Genomic DNA, 19396 nt, shown 5'->3' on the forward strand with positions numbered 1-19396 from the left:
TGAAGCTTAAAGTCCCATATGTATATATATAAATCATAGAAAATTTATGTATAAAAAATTTTCCTTACATTTGAAAACTATTTTCAATTTTTATTACAAAAGAAATAGGTTCAGTGAGGAAAAGTAAGAAAATACAACCTGGCAAATATAAGAAAATTAAAATCAGCTTTAATCAACCAGAAACAACCACTGTTCTCAAGACTTAAGTATATCTTCCAAATTTTTTTCTTTGCATAAATGTGCAAATATATTTAATGTTTTATTTGTTTGTTTTTTGTAACAAAAAAATAAGGATATCAAGCTATAAATCTTCATCGGAACAACAAAACCAGTCAGTTTAGATTATCATTGTATTTCCGATGTCTAGTACTTAGCATTTGGCCAACTTCAGTGTTTAGTATATGTGGTGGGTAAATAAATGGATGTGATTTTATTTTTAAATAATGTATCATAAACATTTTCCATGTTATGAAATACTTGCACAAACCATTATTTTTATAGTTCCTAGTCCACAGGAAATGCTCATAAATATTTGTTGACCTATTTTATTAATTCTGAGACATGTTTTTTTACACTTTAGACTCTCTGAAAAAGGGTGCTTTTACAATTAGTGACTTCTTACAATTATAACTGATAGCATGTTTTTCTTGCTGGTACATATAATAACAATGCATTTTAGAACTGACAGTATTTTAAATTTAATGAAATATTGAGTTTATACAACATGTAGACGCTAACCATTTTCCTACCATGAAATGTTTATTTCCAATTAGTTTGTTTCCTAAAGTATGTTTCTAATTTTTAACTCTTACAGCTAAATCTTTAAGCCTATCTATGATTATTTCTTTATAATAAATTCCTCCTAAAAGTGGTACCAGGCCGCAAGATATACACAATTTTAAGGCTTTCAATACACATTGCCAAACTATCCTCCAGGTGTACCAATTTATAATTCAACCAGTAAAGGACAGTACTGTCATTTACATTTGCTATTACTATGTAAATCCGACCACCTAAAACATCAATAGAAAGTACAAAAGTTACTTCATGGTTATTTTGGTTTACTTTTCAAAATCAGTAAGGATGAGCATTTTTATATATTTACTGTCATTTATAATTCTTTGTGAAGTATTTATTTATGAATTTTTTTAAAGTGAAGATGTCATTTTCTAAAATAAGGAATGCAAGAGTTGAAGGATTGTGAGAAAAAAAGAAGTCACTATATTAATTGAATTTTTCCTAGATTTAAATAATACCCAAATTATGGGTAATTTTCCCAGTCATACTGCTCTTTTTATTTTTTTCATACTGCTCTTTTTTAACCTAAATTTATTAAAGTAAATTATACCTCAGAAGCAGAAGGTTGTCTTGATATAATGATGGGTTCTTCATATATTTTTCTATAAGATGACAAAGAGCCTAATATTCCTGGATTTACGAAATCAATTAATGCAAAGAATTCTTGCAGATCATTCTGAACTGGAGTACCTAAAAGATAAAAGTGATGATAAAGTCAAGTTAGTGTTTACAATCATAAGTTTATATACAAATTTGTACTTTCTTCCCTAAGAGGACTAAATATAAGCAAATTCCCTAAAACTGAGGACTAAAGAGCCACCAAATCAAGTTGAAAAAATATATCAATAATCATATAAAATTTTAACTCTAGTTTTAACTGTGTACTAAATTTATTTAGTACAGCACAGAGACTGAGTTCAGGCTCTGGAGTCTGCTTGGGTTCAAATCCTACCTGTATCACTTACTCTCTGAGTGGCCGTGAGCAAGTTACTTACCCCAGTTTTATTATTTGTAAAGTGAGGATAGCTCCTAGGGTTGTAAGGATCAAATGAGTTAATCCATATATTCTACTTAGAAGAAGGCATAGAGCACAAAAAATGTTCCATAACTGTTAGTGATTCTTATTATTATTTTAACTGTGATTTTAGATAAACTGCTTAAGCTTTTAAGGTAAACTCAGGATTTTTTTCACTTATAGAGGAAAGATAATAATTTCTTTGGGGTATTCAAAAAACAAACACACGAAAAACCAGAGTACATGAAGTGACTAGCAGAGTGCCTGACATTTATTAGACATGGCACCTATTGTTATTACCTTTCAAAGTTATCAGACCAAATTGAGATCTTCACTAATCCTAAAGGTTGACACAGTCTGGAATGGATTAATATACCCTGCATATATTACATACTCAATAACTTTTGGCTAACTAATTTTCAAAGAAACATTAGCATGTTTTGATAATTATATCAAAAGAACATATACATCAGCATAGTCCAACAGTTACAATGTCAGATGACTTTTAAATAGGACTAGAGAAACTGTCCAAAGATATAAATAAGTACATAAAAATGTACTTATTTCATTAACATAAATGATATGAATTTTACAATGTCAGGGAGTTTAATGATCACTTGCCTCAAAACTAAATGGTTCAACCCAGGTCGAACCAATAATTACTGATTTTTTTAACATATCTAATCAGTTCTAAATTTTTAGACACATCATGGAAAGACTAGAAAAAATATACTTATGTTGGTATGCATTTTGTTAAGCCTTTAAAAGAATATCCATGACAATGACTAATAAAGATAGAGAGAACGGGAAAAGCAAGAAGGACAGAGGGGAGACAAAGGTATATGAATCATTGTGGTTGGCTTCCAGATAGTCATCCAATCCCAACTGATGAATCCAAGTCAGTGACGGTAGTCCTACCTCTTTGTCAATGATAATGTAGAAAAGGTTTGTATCTTATACTGGGTTCCCCAAAAGCAGAGCCTGAGATAAGAATTTGTTGCACATGATTTATGGAAGGAGTGCTCTTAGAAAAAAAAGGAATAATGGAATCAAAATAGCAGGGGAAGAAACTAAGCAAGGATGGCCTTAGCTAAATTATAGGGAGCCTTCGAGCATAAATTACACCATAAAATTGTTCCTGAAGTTACCTGGAAGCAAGGGGCCTGGCATCGTTCACTGACCCCTATATATGAATCAATCACTAAGCTACAGGTGAGAGAGTAAGCTCTTATTCAACTAAGAATAATTCTCCAGAAAAGGCAGAAGAAATAAGTTATTTAATCACTAGTCCCAGCAGCTAAGAGATGGGTGCAACCAGAAAAAGGGAGCTAGAAAGGGCATGGCACTGACAGGTTCCACCAACATCATATGACCTGTCCTGTCTAAAATGACATGAGAGGAAGTGAGGGAGGGACTTCTGGAAAAGTTTCTTCACTCTTAAAAATAGAGAAACAGGAAGAACCAGTCCCTGCTCTCCTTTGGATATATCACATTTAGATGTATGTCTGGAACTCCTGCAGTCACCTACTACCAGTCTGAGGATGAAGCCAACACCAAACATGGTACAACAGAGGGCAAAAAGAACCAAAATTCTTGATGATGTTGTTGAGCTGCTGTATCACCACCCCTGGAGACTGCACTAGCTCTAGACTTCTAGTTATGTGGGAGAACATGCACATTTAATTCAGATATCTGCTACTTGTGCCTGAAATCACCCTAATACAGAAGAGAAAGAGGCAAAAGAAAAAGAAAAAAAAAGAAAAAAGACAAAACACAAGAAAGGGATAGGAAAAAAAAGGATTTGGGGAAGAAAATAAAGAAAAAGAATAAGGAATGAAAAACCAGAAGAGAAGTAATGTGGCTACAAGGGAAAGCCAATACACTAGCATAGTATCATTCTGAGAAGTCACAAAGGTTGTCTAGAGTAGTTTAGTCCCTAATTCACTGCTTTTAGTACTCTTCTGTAATTCTAGACTAGATAGAACCTGTAGAAGAAGCTAAATAATTTAATGTTAATAAAAGTTGAGCAGCAATGTCCTGTGACAAGAAAAAAGGAAACACTATTGATTTTCAAGTTAAGTTGGTATGTTTACTAAAACTATATTCAGGGTTTTGGAAGATAAATTTGTAGGGAAATGAAAGACTTTCCCTACCTTCATCCCAGCAAAAAAAAAAAAACAAAAAAACAGCGGGGCGGGGCGGCAGGCAGGGCAGGGGCGGAGGCTGGGATCTTTTTCTTTGTCCTATTGTTATTTTCTAATAAGAGACAAAAATCTACCACCCAACCCAAGGACCTGAACTCCATCAATAACCTATACCTATATCTTCCTCTATAAACCCCATAAAAAGCTCTAAGAGTTTTTTATACTCATATATATTTTTTTCCTTTAAATACTATTATTCCACTTCTAAAAATCTATATAGGAAAAATATATTCTTATATTCATCACATTCGTTTTCTAAATTATACAATATTAGAATAATGTTTAATTAAGTTATTTGATATGCATGTGCGTATATGAATAAAGATATATTTTATATGTATATATAAAGAATAAAGAAATATGCATGTATACTTTGTGTGTGAGTGTGGGGAAGTGTATTGTTAACTCTCAGTCTTTAATAACAATTTTGCTTCAAATCTCAGATTTTTTTATAATATAATGAAAAGACATCTAACATCTTTTAATAATCATTTGTCTCTTGTTAAGGACTAAATCATACCCCCAAATTTCATATATTGAAGCTCCAACTTCCAATGTGACTATATTTGAAAACAGAACCTTCAAGGAAGTAGTTAAGGTTAATAAGGGTAGGTCATAAGGGTGGGGGCTGAAGTCTTTTTCAGAAGAGCGGGGATACACACACACAGATAGGCCATGAGAGGACACAGTGAGAAAGCCATCTACGAGCCAAGTAGAGAAGCCTCAAGAGAAACCAAACCTGCTGACACCTTGATCTTAGACTTCCAGCCTCCAGGAGCTGTAAGTTTCTGTTAAGTCACCCAGTCTATAGTATTTTATTATGGCAGCTCTAGCAGTTTAATACACCTCTATTAAAGTGAATCCTAATATTTCCCAATAAATTTAACTAAATGTGCTCTACAGCACTGAGCTAGGTAATATCAAGAAAAAAAATCAAAATTATTTTCATTTCATTCTTAGCTTTTGAGCATCTTTTCTGCATGCAGCATTGTACATATTCATATACAAATGTTACTTCCACAATAAGAAACAAATCACTTTGAAAGTAAAATATCCTGCCTTTATATAAAAGAACTCATTCAAGCAATTCCAAGGAAATAAAAACCAATTACAAATATTTCTAAATGTTATGAGGTTAGTCAGTGTTAGTTTTAACCTAAATTCATAGCACAAAGGACAGCGGTGACAATGACAGAAACAGAAACACAATGAAGAAGACAAAGTAAGAATAAAGGAGGCAATGCTCTAAGTCCTCCAAATGAAACTATCTCACTAGTCACCGACATTCTTTCTGAATGAAGTTCCAGAATCAATTTTCTACTGCACACATTAAATTTATTGGAATGCTAGTTGAATTAGTATTTGCTTATAACTGAGAATATTAGTGAAATTGTCCATGTTTGCTAAAGAAAATTATGTGATTTTCGAATGGGGGAGAATCCTATTTTTATTCCTTACTTTCAGTACTTTTCAGTAACTCCTATTTCTCAATCTTCTTTTCATTTTCTACTCTTCCCCTTCTAATGCCATTTTAACTCCATAGCTGCTACTACTCTTCAAATAAGCAATACTGACCCCACATTGAGCAGTAAAAAGAAACAGCATTCATTTTTCTCTTCCAACACAGCATAACGAAATTCAACTAAATCTTACTTTCCTTTGCTTTTCTGGCACCAAAGATTTCCAAATCAAAGGCTAGTCGAAAAGCTTACCTGCAACTTTGGGACTCAAATATAAAAAATCCAATCAGCTCTTCAAACATCCAAAAATACATAAGTCACTAGATTAAGTTTTCCATTTCTTCAATTCATTCTTTCCTTTAAAAATAGTCTTTTGTAAACATACAACACTAGTTTTTCTATTCTCTGGTTTCCATGTTCCTAGTATCACTGGCAAACATTTGTTGGCCATCGACTATATCTTGGGGATATAAATAACTAAGAAAATTGATCGCTGTCTTTTCTACTTTTGTAATCTTTAAATGACTAAATCTGAACAATATAAAAGTTATTTAACATTTCTCGAAATCATTTCAAAAAAGCATATATAGTTTTAAAAGTCACTTTTGGTAATGGTTAATATAATCCTCCTACACAATTACAAGTCAAAAGACTGTGAATTACTTAAAGATGGGTACCCTCCACACCGCAACTCAATGAGAACAGTATAGGGGGAGTTTTCTCTGTTGCTCTAGGGCACTCTTCTACTCTTAAGATGTAAAATGAAGGAACAAGCTATTAGTCACACCCTTTCTTTCTCCTCATTTTAACTTCAAAGAAGAGCACTGATGTACATGACCGGACACCAGATGGACAAAATGACAAGAGATCATGATATATTAAGAACAACCATACCCTGACCATTCCTTCCAAAGGATTGAAGATGAGAGAGAAATGAAGCCTTCAGTAGAAAATGAAGGGGTTGTAAATATTATTCATAAATAACTTCTTTTCTTTCTTCTGCTGCCAGGATGGCAGGTTGAAAGGGCCACACAAGATAAAAGGTGAGATGTGGAAAAAAATGCTACACTGAGCTCCTCAGGCCAGATTCTAGCCTAAGCTTTAAGCTAAAATTTTAGAGAGAGTAGAAAACAATTCTTCTATTTACCCACAATCCATCCCACCTTTCCAAACAGCCTGGACCAGAGACTTTGGCTAGCAATAAATCATGTGCATGCAGCACATACATACATAAAAATATCAGATATTTTATTGAATACTTACCATGTATCAGGTAGTCTTCCAAGAAATTTATTGATTAACTCCTTTCCCCTCATAACAACTCTATGAAGTAAAGAGTATTATTATCCCTATTACACAGATAAGGAAACTGAGGCACAGAGAAGTTAAATAACTTGCCCAAAGTTGCACAGCTGTAAATATTAGACTTGGAAACCAAGCACAGGCAGTCGAATCCTATTTTCTACATTCTTTACCATGATACCATTGTGTTCGTTCCTCGAAACCTCAAAATCTGGGTTGCGGAAAATTACACAGGGATTTGAAAATTCAGTCATATGAAGGATCAATTACCACAGGTTTATTAGTATGAATTCCATCCAATACCACTGATTCTTTGTATGCCAAGCATTATGTTACAAGTCTTATATGTTTACTAGATCACAATTCCCTATTTCCTCAAAAGTAAATACTGACCAGTTAGAATTATTCTTTTCTCACAAGAAAGGCTAATGAGGGCTGTAGTTGTCTTAATGGTACTGTTCTTCAAACGATGCCCTTCATCACAGATTAGAAGATCAAATTTTATGTGCTTAATTTGATCCAGGGAACGAAGTAACATTTCATAACTGATAATAAGAACAGAATAAAATGGAGATTTGATGAATTCTTCTACTTTGTGGTCCTAAAAAAAAAAAGAAAAGAAAAGAAAAAAGAGAATAATTAACAAATCATGGGCAGAAACTGCGTGAAATGAAATTTAAACAACATATTTCTCACAGCCTTTAATCGAGTGTTAGAAATATGTTAACTCAAAACCAAATTGTAAACCAAGATTCCATCTTTCTGCAAAGAAGTTGAAGAGTTAGACATACTTGAAAAATTGCTACATAGAGTGAAAACAGCAGATTTGAAAAGCTAGAGATTTAAAAACTGACCAAAGCTAAACTTTTAAAAGTCTCTTACCTGATCAACAGTATATATCTTGATCCTTTCACTTCCTAACCATTTTTGAAATTCTTTCTTCCAATTATTCACCAAGCTTCCAGGTGTGACAAGAAGTGTCTTCTTTATTACTGGCTTGCCTCCATAGGGTCCCTGACACTGCAGAGTCCAGATGAGCGAAATACACTGCAGTGTTTTCCCTAAACCCATTTCATCAGCAAGAATAGCTCCACATCTGCTATTCACTCTGTTAGAAATAATTATACTTCTTTAATCACAATAGGAAAATATTTTATGCCCCTAAAATCATCACTTATTAGTCAAGAACCAGAGGCTAACATTTTGTAAGTAGGACAAATTCTACTCCCCACTAAACACTTTTTCTAGTCTTTCATTCAGCTGATTTATAACAAATCTCTTTTGCATCTTAGGTAACTGTATTCAGTATATATTTATTGTCAATTAAATTACTAAAACAAAACTGAAATTAGTTCAATCTAAATCATCTGTTACTATTATACGGATATTTTTAGAGACTATATATGAATCTCAATTTTACATCTACATTTGAATACTTTAACTGTGCTTCTTATCACTAACAGTTCAGTAATTTTTATCAGTTTCAGTATTAGATATCAAAACAGTTTGAAATATATTGTAGTCTTAAGCAGCAAGAGCAATTGAGCTGTATTTATGATCCTCTGATAGTAAATGAAATCCTCAACCATGAGTTTCCAGTACTTTATGAAATATTAAACACTAAATATTTAATCGAATACACATAATTTAGTGTTATCCTACAAACCTACTAGGTTAATGCAATTTAAAATTAAATATTATAAGGAATATCATTAAGTGGCATTTCATATCACTTTGTAGTTTTTGATACATATAGCCCTTTGATACATATATTTGATATATATTTTAAAAAGTACAAAGTCCAAGAGAATTAAGGACATTATCAAAAGTACATAGTTTATTAATCATTCTATTCCTTATTGCTAGAAAGAACTAAAATGCAATTTATTTTACATTTCAAAATACAGAGAAAAAATTACAAATATGAATTATAGCCATTATCATTTTTTTTCACTACTATCATTTTTGATCAACAATTTGCCAAGGCAAGACCACATGCCAGTTGAGATATACTGAGTAGCAGAGATAAAATAGTGATCCATCCTTTCAGGGTGAAGGGAAGAGAGCAAGAAGGCTTCACTGAGAAGATACACCTTGAGCAGAGTTCTAAAACGTGAATAGAAATTCACTGCACAAATTGAGTGGACCTGGCAAGGTAGGCAGAAGACAGAAGATGAGGATACTTAACCTTGAAAGCTCAGACTCTATCTGGTAGGTCAGTGTCTCCCATACACTTGTCTTTTATGACTACCATCACAGTTTTTTGCCATATATTATTTATTTTTCTTTAAGTCAGTTTACTTTTTAACTTAATTTATTTGAGAAATCTTTCCAAGCATAATTTATCTGTGAAACCAAAAGTTTAATGTGCTATTTTTTCCTAATAATTCATTAGCTAAAATATGCTACTATTAAAATTAAAAAAACAAGACTTGCCTATGTATACCTAAAATGGCCCACACACCATTAATGGAGTACATTAGAAGATAAGAAAAAAGATTAGAAATCAAATGATAGTTAGGAGGTCAAAATAATTAAAAGTTCAGGTTTGACTAGACTGAAAAGGTGAAAGAGAAGAAATCAAAGATGATTCCCAAACCAACTGAGAAAAGATTCCCAAAGAGAAGAACAAATCTGAGACAAAACATGAGTCTAAACCATTTCCAAGAGACAGCATCCTTTTAACCTGTCAAGGAGCTATGAGAGTTTGGGAAAATTTACATTCCCGACTCCCTATTAAATGACCAATTTAACAATCAAGGGCATTATAAAAAAACAAACAAAAAAAGAACTGAAAGAAAAGATACCAAGATGTTAGCAGGGACCTTTAATTCTTTCTTATTTCCTTTGTCTGTTGTTTTTTCTTTTTTTGGCAGGCGGAGTCTTCTATAATATCTTTAAGAGAGGATACTACAATTCTTTAATCAGAAAACACAACTTAAAAGGGGAGAGGACTCTTTTTTTAAAGTAGAGGTAAGATAAGAAGAAAAGCTTTTTCTAAACTTCTAATAAGTAGAATTAAGGATTCTTCCATTTTGCCCCCATACACTTTTATCATACTTCTAGTGAGCTCTTATTGTACCACATTAAGGTTGGCTGTATTTGTTTCCTCAAATACTTTACAAGCTACTGATGAGTGAGAATCGTGGTCCTGACTCCTGTATGCCCAGCTCCTAGTAGCATGGCTAGCTCGTGGTATCCATCAAAAACCACTTTTGGAATAAATGACTCATTAAGTATCAGTCACCATTCTAATTAAAATTCAAGAAGTACCCTCAAGAGTATATCATATTCTTCCTAGAAAACCGTTCTGTTACAGGCTAAATCAAAACTCAGATGAGACTTAATAAATTATTTATTTTCCTACCTCATTCCCATCACACATTCATAAAGGAATATGATTCCTTCTTTCTGATGTGGCCGGAGGTGATATACAAGATGAGGATCTATCACCACATCCACAACAGGGAAACAGTTCTTATTGAACATCCGCTGATGGTTATTGTCTGGTCGTAGCATAACAAGGGAATCTTAAGAAAAAGGTAAAACCATAATTATAAATGAATTGTAATTTCACTCTGTCAGTAACTACATTATCTTGCTTTAATTACTCATAAACTAGAAGAACTGTTTGTTACCGTTTGTGGCAAAAAAAAAAAAAAAATTCAAATTTAGTAACACTAATGCTAAGCAAAGGTACAACATTTAAAAATAAAATCTCATGCTTTATTGATGTGAGATTTCATGCAAAGAATTACAATGTTTTCCAAACTTTATGTGCTCAAAGTGCTCTTAAACCACTTTGTCTAATAAGAAATTCACTAAGCCACAATATTCAGTAGTTCAGTATTCGAAACAAAGAGAACTATTTCCAACAGAAAGCACAGGTTGGAATTATGCCAAGATGCACTTGCCAATGCTCAGTTTCTCTTCCGGGAAAGGCTCCCTGAAGTTAACATAAAGGTTCCCTTTATTTTCAGTGCTGTACACAATAACAATAACCATTGATCCTATTCATCAGAAGAACTGAGAATTTTCCATTGACTTCACCATCATTGTTTGCTTAAAGTTAATTACTACCTTCATGAAAATCAAATTGAATCTTTGCAAAGCAGCATGAAGTAAACATAGAATGTAATTTTTTAGAAATATGCTAATACAATTTAAAAGATTTATTGAAATACCAAAAACTACAAAATCAAATATAACTAGATAGCAGGTCTCAACTAATAAATCCGAAGTCATATAATAAACTCATCAAAATCATTTTCTGAATTTATTTGTATGTCTACATCATGGTTAAAAAATGAAACAGATTTTTTAAATAGACAAATGAAAAGAAAAAAAGAGAAAGACAAGGAGATGAGACAGGGAGGTAAGAAAAAGTTTCCAGCGGATTAAACAAATATCCATCTATGCAGAAATAGTCACAAAAAAGAAAGTTTGGTCATGTTTACCATTAGCAATGACCCAGAGGAAAGTTTTCTGTGGCTCTTCCTAGGTTCCTGAGCAAGTAAAAGGAACTCTCATTTTTGAGGTTAATCCCTGGCAGGTGGGGGTCTAGAGAGTGAAAATGGAAAACTTAGCCCTTGGCATTCCTCTATATCTCAGTAGCAAAGCAAGAGTGTATTCTTTGTAGATTTCTAACGAAAAAAAATGGCCTCATTTTTTTCTATCTTTTAAAAAGAACAAAGGGGAAAAAAGATAGTGATGAAGAGCATACAGTACTCAGGCATGAAGGACCACAAGATCATTAGTCATCTAACAAAGCACCCATCTTCAAGAAAGGTAAGAATTAAACCACTATGATAGTGGGACACCAGTTCAAATTTTAAGATGCCACACTACTTCTCAGTGAGACATCATTTAAGGCTAACAAAATCTCTCATGCTTTAGTTTTAAGTCTACAATCTAATTCTACCTTTGCCAAGAAAAAATAAGTAAATGAAAATAATCAACTACCATTTACACAAAGGGTTTCATTCACACAAACACACATGCACACATAAATTATCACAATAAAATGTTTCATCACTCTGTCAACAAATATTTATTGTATACAGTTTATACCAGGCACTCTAAGTCTCTATGGCAGTTATAAGAACCCACATTTTATACATGAGGAGGCAAAACATTAGTGAGGTCAAAGAACCTGTTAGTTCAGTGGCAAAACCAGGATTCTAACTTAGGATTCTAAGCACAGTATTCTTCCCAATTCCCCACAGTCCTCTATTAAGTAACACAAAGGTAAAGAGAAAAGAAAGGAGAGAAGAAAGCTTGTTAAAAGAGCTGAAGGGACATTCATTTTGGATTAAAAAAAAATCAGAAGCATCAACTTCTACTGTCTATACACCAATTAAGCTTCAATAAGCTCATACAGGGATAAGAATATTTACTTTGGGGTTTTTATCTCAATTATGCCAAGAATTATTTGAATTTAGGTAAGTTGGTTCATCTTTCTGGGCCTCAGTTTCCTCAAATGCATAGTGAAATGACTAATCTAAATGATCTCAAAGGCCCCTTTATTTCAAAAATTGTTTCCATAATGCTTACAAGAGGAGAAAATAATTATGTTACTTTATATAATTTTACTTTACTACTATTATGAAAGAAGCCCTACTTTATTCTCCAACTTTTTCACCACATTATAATTCAAATTCACTGTCTATCTCCTCATTAAATGAGAAGCTCTCTGATGACAGTTTTACCTCTGGGCCCAGAACAAAATAAGGCACTCAAAAAATAATTGTGGGGTGAATAATCAAATTTTGTTTAAGTCAAAAACAAGCTAGGATTCATTTTTAATGTGAGTTTTATTAATGTGAAAATTAACCAAATGAACTGAATTCTCATGAGTAAAACTTGAATTCTTTATATGACATCTCACCATTCACTAATTTAATATACTAGTGAATGTGATCAAACATGCAGTCCTCAAAACAGAAGTATAAACACAATCCTGATTCATGAATTAACTAATTTTTCTCATTAAAGATATCAGATTTTATCCAAAATCATATACATGTATGTGTGTATACATATACAGTTTGCATATTTTCCTTCAACGTGGGTACAGAATTTTGATTCTTGGCATTATGCATTTACCTATGAAATAAATTCCAAACTATATTGTCACTCAACATTAACATTATCCCTTATGTCAGACTGTAGATTGAAGAATATATACTTTCACCTGAAAACTTTGAGAAAATTTAAACTTTAAATTCACATATCAAAATCTTTGGACAGATAAAACAGAATATTCCAATTATTTTTTAAATCTTACTTGGTAGATATGGGTCATGGCGTGGTTTGCAATTTTGGAAAATACTCTGTGTATTTTCCTTTGAAGTTGGTTTACAGACACTTTTTAAAGGGTTAAGAAAACACCTGTTGGCAGCTTGAGAAGAACTTGATATAGCAGGACTTCCTCCTCCAAGCTGAAAACATTTGCCACTGCTGAAATCATCTGGGGAGATTATATCCATGACTTCTATTTCTTTTCCACCAATCATCATTGTTTGGCCTTCTTCAATCTTTCCCAAGTCTTTGAATTTATATCCAGTGCCTTTAAATTGAAAACAAAGGAAGTTAATTTAATTTACTGACACTCTAAGATGACTTAATTAGTGATACCAGTAACCTTTTCATAACTGTACAAAATTAAACTGTGTTTTGAATGCAAATAGCCTTGTATAACCCATTAGCCAGAATGAAGATGTAATTTATCATTTTGGCAAAACATACTCAAATCAGAAATAATAAATAATAACATAGATATAAAAATTCACCTTTTTAGAGAAAGCAAGGGGTTTTTTTAAATTATTATTATTGAAAATATAGCCTATTGTACTCTTATAGTTTTACCATCTCTGTAAAAAATCAAGCGAAGGAAACAGTGCAGTAGGCTACATAGACCCTCCTTTGTTGTGAACAAACTAGAGAAACCCCATGGCATCTCTATTTCCACTTAGGAACAGGTGGAAATGTGAAGGAGAACTATCAACAAAAGCAACTGCTACCACAACCATTACCATACCACATGAGATAGAAAAGTTAAAACACAGTTGTGGCAAGAGGCCACTGATAGTCCAAGTTCTAGCTCTTGAATAGAAAGTGGGATATTGTTTAATATCATGCTTGTTTGAATTATTATTGATTCAACAGATGTTTATTAACTGTTGCCATGTGTAAGGTGCTGATGAAATATAAATAAGTCAGTCAGTTTGATCAAAACTGATTACTTGCCTCCTGATTACAGGAGGCAAGAACTGTGTATACCATTAACTTTTTTAAGTCTCTAAAAAATAAAACACATTTTAGAAAGTATGACCTTTTTAAACTAGCTGGATATTGCTATAATTTGCCTGATTAAAACTGGGCTAAAACTTACAATCTGTGCCAATTTATTACTAATATATATTCTTAAATAATTTATGATGGAGCACTTTTTAATTTTAATGTTCTGATATAGGAAGAAATTACTTAGCTGGTGTTCCTAAATGCCAAAGATCCATTGCTTTATTCCTCAAACTATCTGAATTCAACAGTAGTCTTGACCTCTCCACATTAATCAAGATTCAAGGTTTAACTTCATATACAGCAGTCCCCCCTTTTCCATGGAGGTATGTTCCAAGATCCCCTAGTGGTTACCTAAATATGTGGATAGTACTAAACCCTATATAACCTATTGTTTTTCCTATACATACATACATACCGATGCTAAAATTTAATTTATATAGGCATAGTAAGAGATTAATAATAACTAGTAATAAAACAGAATTATAATATACTGTCATAAACTTTATGTGAATGTGGTCTCTCTCTCAAAATATCTCATTGTACCACACTCACCCTTCGTGCGATGACATGAGATGATAAAATGCCTTTTCACTTAAAGGAAACACCAGCACCTATACTGTTGTGCTTCAGGGCCATTGTTAAGTATAATAAGGGTTACGTGAAAACAAGCACTACAATACCTTAACAATGGAAAGGGCTACTAAGTGATGAATGTGTGGGTAGCATATACACCATGGATGTGCCGGACAAAGAATGATTCACGTCCTGAGCAGGACAGAAGAGGATAGCACGTGATTTTGTCATACTACTCAGAATACACAACTCAAAACTTATGAATTGTTTATTTCTTGTATTTTCCACTTAATACTTTCGAACTACAGTTGATCGCAGGTAACTGAATCCATGAAAAGAGAAACTAAGGATAAAGGGGACTACTGTACAATCCAATTATAGTCATCCCTCGGTATCCACAGGAAATTTGTTCTAAGATACCAAAATCTGTGGATGATCAAGTCCCTTATAAAATGGTGTAGTATTTGCATATAGGTTACACATCACTTCATTCACGTGGATTCAGCACAGTGCTCAGCATGTGGTAAATTCTGCTTTTTAGCACTTCCTGGGATTTTTTTTTTTCAATCCAAGATTGGTTGGATCCAGAGATACGAAACCCGTGAATACAGAGGGCCCATTGTACTGTTAATCTTAGTTTTATATGAAAATAGGAGACAAGAATAAATTTAATTTTGAGGCATTTTCAAAAATCTGTGTAACTCTAGGATCTCTCATTTCATGCTGATCCAGTGATAATTTTCTTAAACATCTCTAAATCTCTCGAAAACTTTTCTGAAAACTCTTGAACTTCATTTCCCACATTGTTTTCTGGGTATTGTGTAATGATGGCCAACTGAGTTTGACTACATTATCACAAGCTATCAGCAATTTCAGCACTCCAGCCCTTAGGCTCTATCCTTACAATAACAGTATTTAAATACTATATAACCAATTTATTTAGAAGAAAAACTGCCTGCATTACAGGCAAAAACTTGTAAAACTAACTCCACATTGATACATTTATTATTATTATTATTATTATTATTATTATTATTATTATTAAGTGACCAAGTCTTATGTTAGGCTGTTTTCATTTTGAAAACTGGTAAAATCTCCTTTAATATTTAAATCAGTAGTTCTCAACTCCTGCTGGATTTAAAATCACCTGGAAACCTAAAATACACTTATGCCCAGTCCCTCTCCCCACCATCCAGGACAAAAAAATCACAGCCTCAGAGGTTACTTACTTAGCACTGGCATTTTTTAAAAGCATCTTAGGTGATTCTACTTGTATAGTCAGGGTTATAACACTGTTATAAATCTAATTTGCATTTTTTGCTACTTGCAACTGAAAGATCTTTTTATAATAAACTATACATACATAAAACCACATATACTATAATTTATGGGTAAGAGATGTTCCAGGGTAATTTTGATAATTTTTACCTCTCCAGTTGGCTTTAAAATGAAATCTTACTTAGTAGGCATGAACGAGTTCTGCAAAACTATCAACCTATCAACCTTAACCAACAACACGCAATGTGCGCTGTAATTTTTCTTTTTAATTTCTCTAAACACTGAACATGATATGGTAAATAGCTGTTTAATATTTTTATAATTAAAAAAATCTAGTCTATGGCCATGCCACCCTGAATGTACCGGATCTCGTCTGATCTCGGAAGCTAAGCAGGGTCGGGCCTGGTTAGTACTTGGATGGGAGACCACCTAGGAATACCCGCGTGCTAAAAAAAAAAAAAAAAATATGTTGCAGATAATTCAGTTCAGCCTCAACTCTTGTCGCTGTCACGGTCCTTCATTTACTATGTTCCTGAAGCCCTGAACAACTTTTCTCTCCTGTCTTTGTGCCTTTGCATATGCTATTTCCTCCTGTATATGCCCTTTTCTCATATGTCCCTACACAAAACTATTTTTTCATCCTTCAAATATTACCTTACACAGTAACTCCTGTGAAGTTACTAGACAGACTTACATGGCTCTTCTCTGATCCTATTGCACTTAGCAAAATTCTCATTGAAACAATTATCTTATTGCTTCCTAATTATCGATTATATTGGCCTGTCCCTACTAAACTATAAATAATAGCCATCTTTGAATGTTTACGTAAGTTACTGAAAACTATAAACTATGAAAATTTTACATGAATGAATAAACATGTAGAACAGTTTTTATAATTATGGGTCACACTCAAAATCGAACAGTAAGAGACTATGCAAAAACCCATGGTTTTCTGAATTCTGGATTCTGTGGGCTAACTTGTATTAGTACAAATTGTGCTGGCAACATGATAATGATAACCTCCAATTTAAATATATTAATCTAGGTCATGCCTAACTCTGCTTTTTTCAAAATTTTACTGGACAGTAGTAAAATAAGCTATTATCCCACTCCTGATATCAACTTTTTGACGGGAAAAAAGTACACTAAGATAAACTGCTTAATCTCAGAAAAATGTCTTACTGTATATACCTGGCCAACATTTGCTTTTTAGAGAAAATGAAATCATGAGATGGGATCTGCCTCACTGAGCTGGTATACATAAGACCATCAGACTAAATATTGAGATAAAATTCTATGTTTATGAAATAATTTAGACATAAGTCAATTAAAGAACACCTTAATCTATCCCTTTATAAAGCCCAATTATATTTCAATTATACAACCGGAGATATACACTAATTTTAGCCCACATCATAAACATTAGGTGACATCACAATACCTCTTCCAATGTCTTTGCCTTCCAAGTCCTTTAATGTAAATGACTTTCCTTTGACAATAAGAACAGCATCACCTTCCCACTTTTTGTGTTTTTTCTTTGAAGCCTTACGCCAAATGACATTGAAATATTTAACTAGACTCTCAGGTTCCACTTCTTGTCCCTTAGACACTGTAATTTCTTTAGGGGATGAATGAACTAGAATAGAAAAATAAAATAAAAACCCCATTATTAAAGATCACTTTAATATTTAAAAGGTTCAAACAAAAATAAACACAAGAAAATCAGATTGTATTAAGAAGTATGAAGGAATATTTGATCATATCATGTTAGCATTTTATAAACCGAGAATTTCAAATATCAGGTGCTAGCATTACCATGAGTACAATGAACGTAAATTTATCTCAAAGTCACATGCTCAGTTGAAGGAAAATAACATAATAATCACTGCAAAATTTTCAAGACTCTAGGAATTAAAAATAATATTTCAACATCAATGGGAAAATATCTAAAATCATATGTTTTAAACAAGTGATTTAATTAACAGTGACACAAGTCAAGAAAACTAAAAAAAGATCATGGAGATTTCTGAAAGAAAAACCTATAGTTTTTTTAAAAATAAGAAAAAATATAAAACAGCAAAGTGGGAATGAGACTAAATTTCATTAAAATACTTTTGTGTGTGAGCTAGGGAGTAATCAGGCTGGGCCACTGATTCTAATAATTCAGTAGTATATGATCAGAAAATAAAAAGTTCCTTCTTACAAAGGCCTGTACTTTTCTTGAAAACATTTCTAGAATCATCTTATAAAAACATATCCAATGTTAACTAGACTTACTGTGGTGATCATTTCACAATATATATGAAATATCACATTGTACACCTGAAACTAGTATAATGTTATGTCAATTGTAACTCAATCAAAAACAAAAAAATTCCCAAACCAAACAAAATACCCCACATATACATACAGTCTTCACACAGAAAATTCTCCAGCAACTGGGAAACAGGGAAACTAATTTTGATACTAGAAACCAAAAAGTGGTTGCTCCCTCTTGGAGTTGAGGGTTGACTGGAAAAGGACAAGAGAGGACTTGTTCTGAGTGGTAGCTGCATGAATGTATACAATTAACAAAAATAATGATTGATAATTTTAAAACTACATTTTACTGCATTTAAATTATGTCAACTTTAAAAAAACACAATAAAACAAAACAAAAAATAACAGAATAGGTGGAATGATATTCTAAAATATCATATACATATAGTGTTTTGAAGCAGAAACACTATAATTTATGTATTAATTCAAAGTACACTTTACATTACAAACAAAATCTCCTCCTGCCCTGTCTTACCTCCTGTCTTTTTCCCTTTGCAGCTACAGTTAAAACACCAGCTCCCCCATGAGAAATATAGACCACTCTTATACTGAGTCCCAGTTCTTGCTTCTCACCTAATTTGTATGCTAGATTTTAAGTGGCTAGATAAAAGGCAGTCTAGTTAAATACAGTAAAATCTCATTTCTCCATTCACTATGTCTCTTACCAAATACACATTTGACCCAGGAAGCTATCAAAACAACAGAATTTACAAAACAAAATCTAAATAATTACTTTACCTTTTAAAATGTACCACTTAAATAGAAAAAGAAAAAACACTGATATCAAAAATAAGACAAAGATGCCCATTTTTATCTTTTCTATTCAACATGGTCCTGGATGTCCTAGCCATTGCAATAGGGCAATAAAAACAACAAACATAAAGATCAGAAAGAAGTACAACTGTAACTATGTGCAGATGTTTATTAGATTGTTTACAGAGAAATCTCCAGGGAATCTAAAAACAAAATGACCAGAACTAATAAAATGAATTTAGCAGGGTCACAAGTTGCAAGGTTCATATTTGAAAAATCAGTTATACATACATACTAGCAAGAAATAATTGGAAAATAAAATTTTTTAAAGTCCATTTATAGTAGCTCCAAAAAGAAAAAAACATATAAAATACTTAGGAAAATCTAACAAA

At 32.6% G+C, this 19396-nt stretch overlaps 1 protein-coding gene and 1 pseudogene across 10 annotated transcripts in view; one reads left to right on the forward strand and one right to left on the reverse strand.

The window, feature by feature from the left end:
• RAD54B (RAD54 homolog B) overlaps positions 1-19396 on the reverse strand; it is a 179007-nt gene that overhangs the window by 113236 nt on the left and 46375 nt on the right. For all 10 annotated transcript variants that reach the window (XM_039877138.1, XM_039877134.1, XM_039877133.1 and 7 more), the window contains 6 exons: positions 17374-17568; positions 13066-13347; positions 10147-10309; positions 7662-7887; positions 7173-7380; positions 1349-1488 (listed from right to left, as the gene is read on the reverse strand). In XM_039877138.1, coding sequence (XP_039733072.1) covers positions 1349-1488; positions 7173-7380; positions 7662-7887; positions 10147-10309; positions 13066-13347; positions 17374-17568 — 1214 coding nt within the window. The remainder of the gene's footprint in view (positions 1-1348; positions 1489-7172; positions 7381-7661; positions 7888-10146; positions 10310-13065; positions 13348-17373; positions 17569-19396) is intronic.
• Positions 16268-16387, forward strand: LOC120614335 (uncharacterized; annotated as a pseudogene).

Source organism: Pteropus medius, unplaced genomic scaffold, assembly GCF_902729225.1.
Source record: "Pteropus medius unplaced genomic scaffold, Ma_sr-lr_union100, whole genome shotgun sequence".
NCBI classification, from domain to species: Eukaryota; Metazoa; Chordata; class Mammalia; order Chiroptera; family Pteropodidae; genus Pteropus; species Pteropus medius.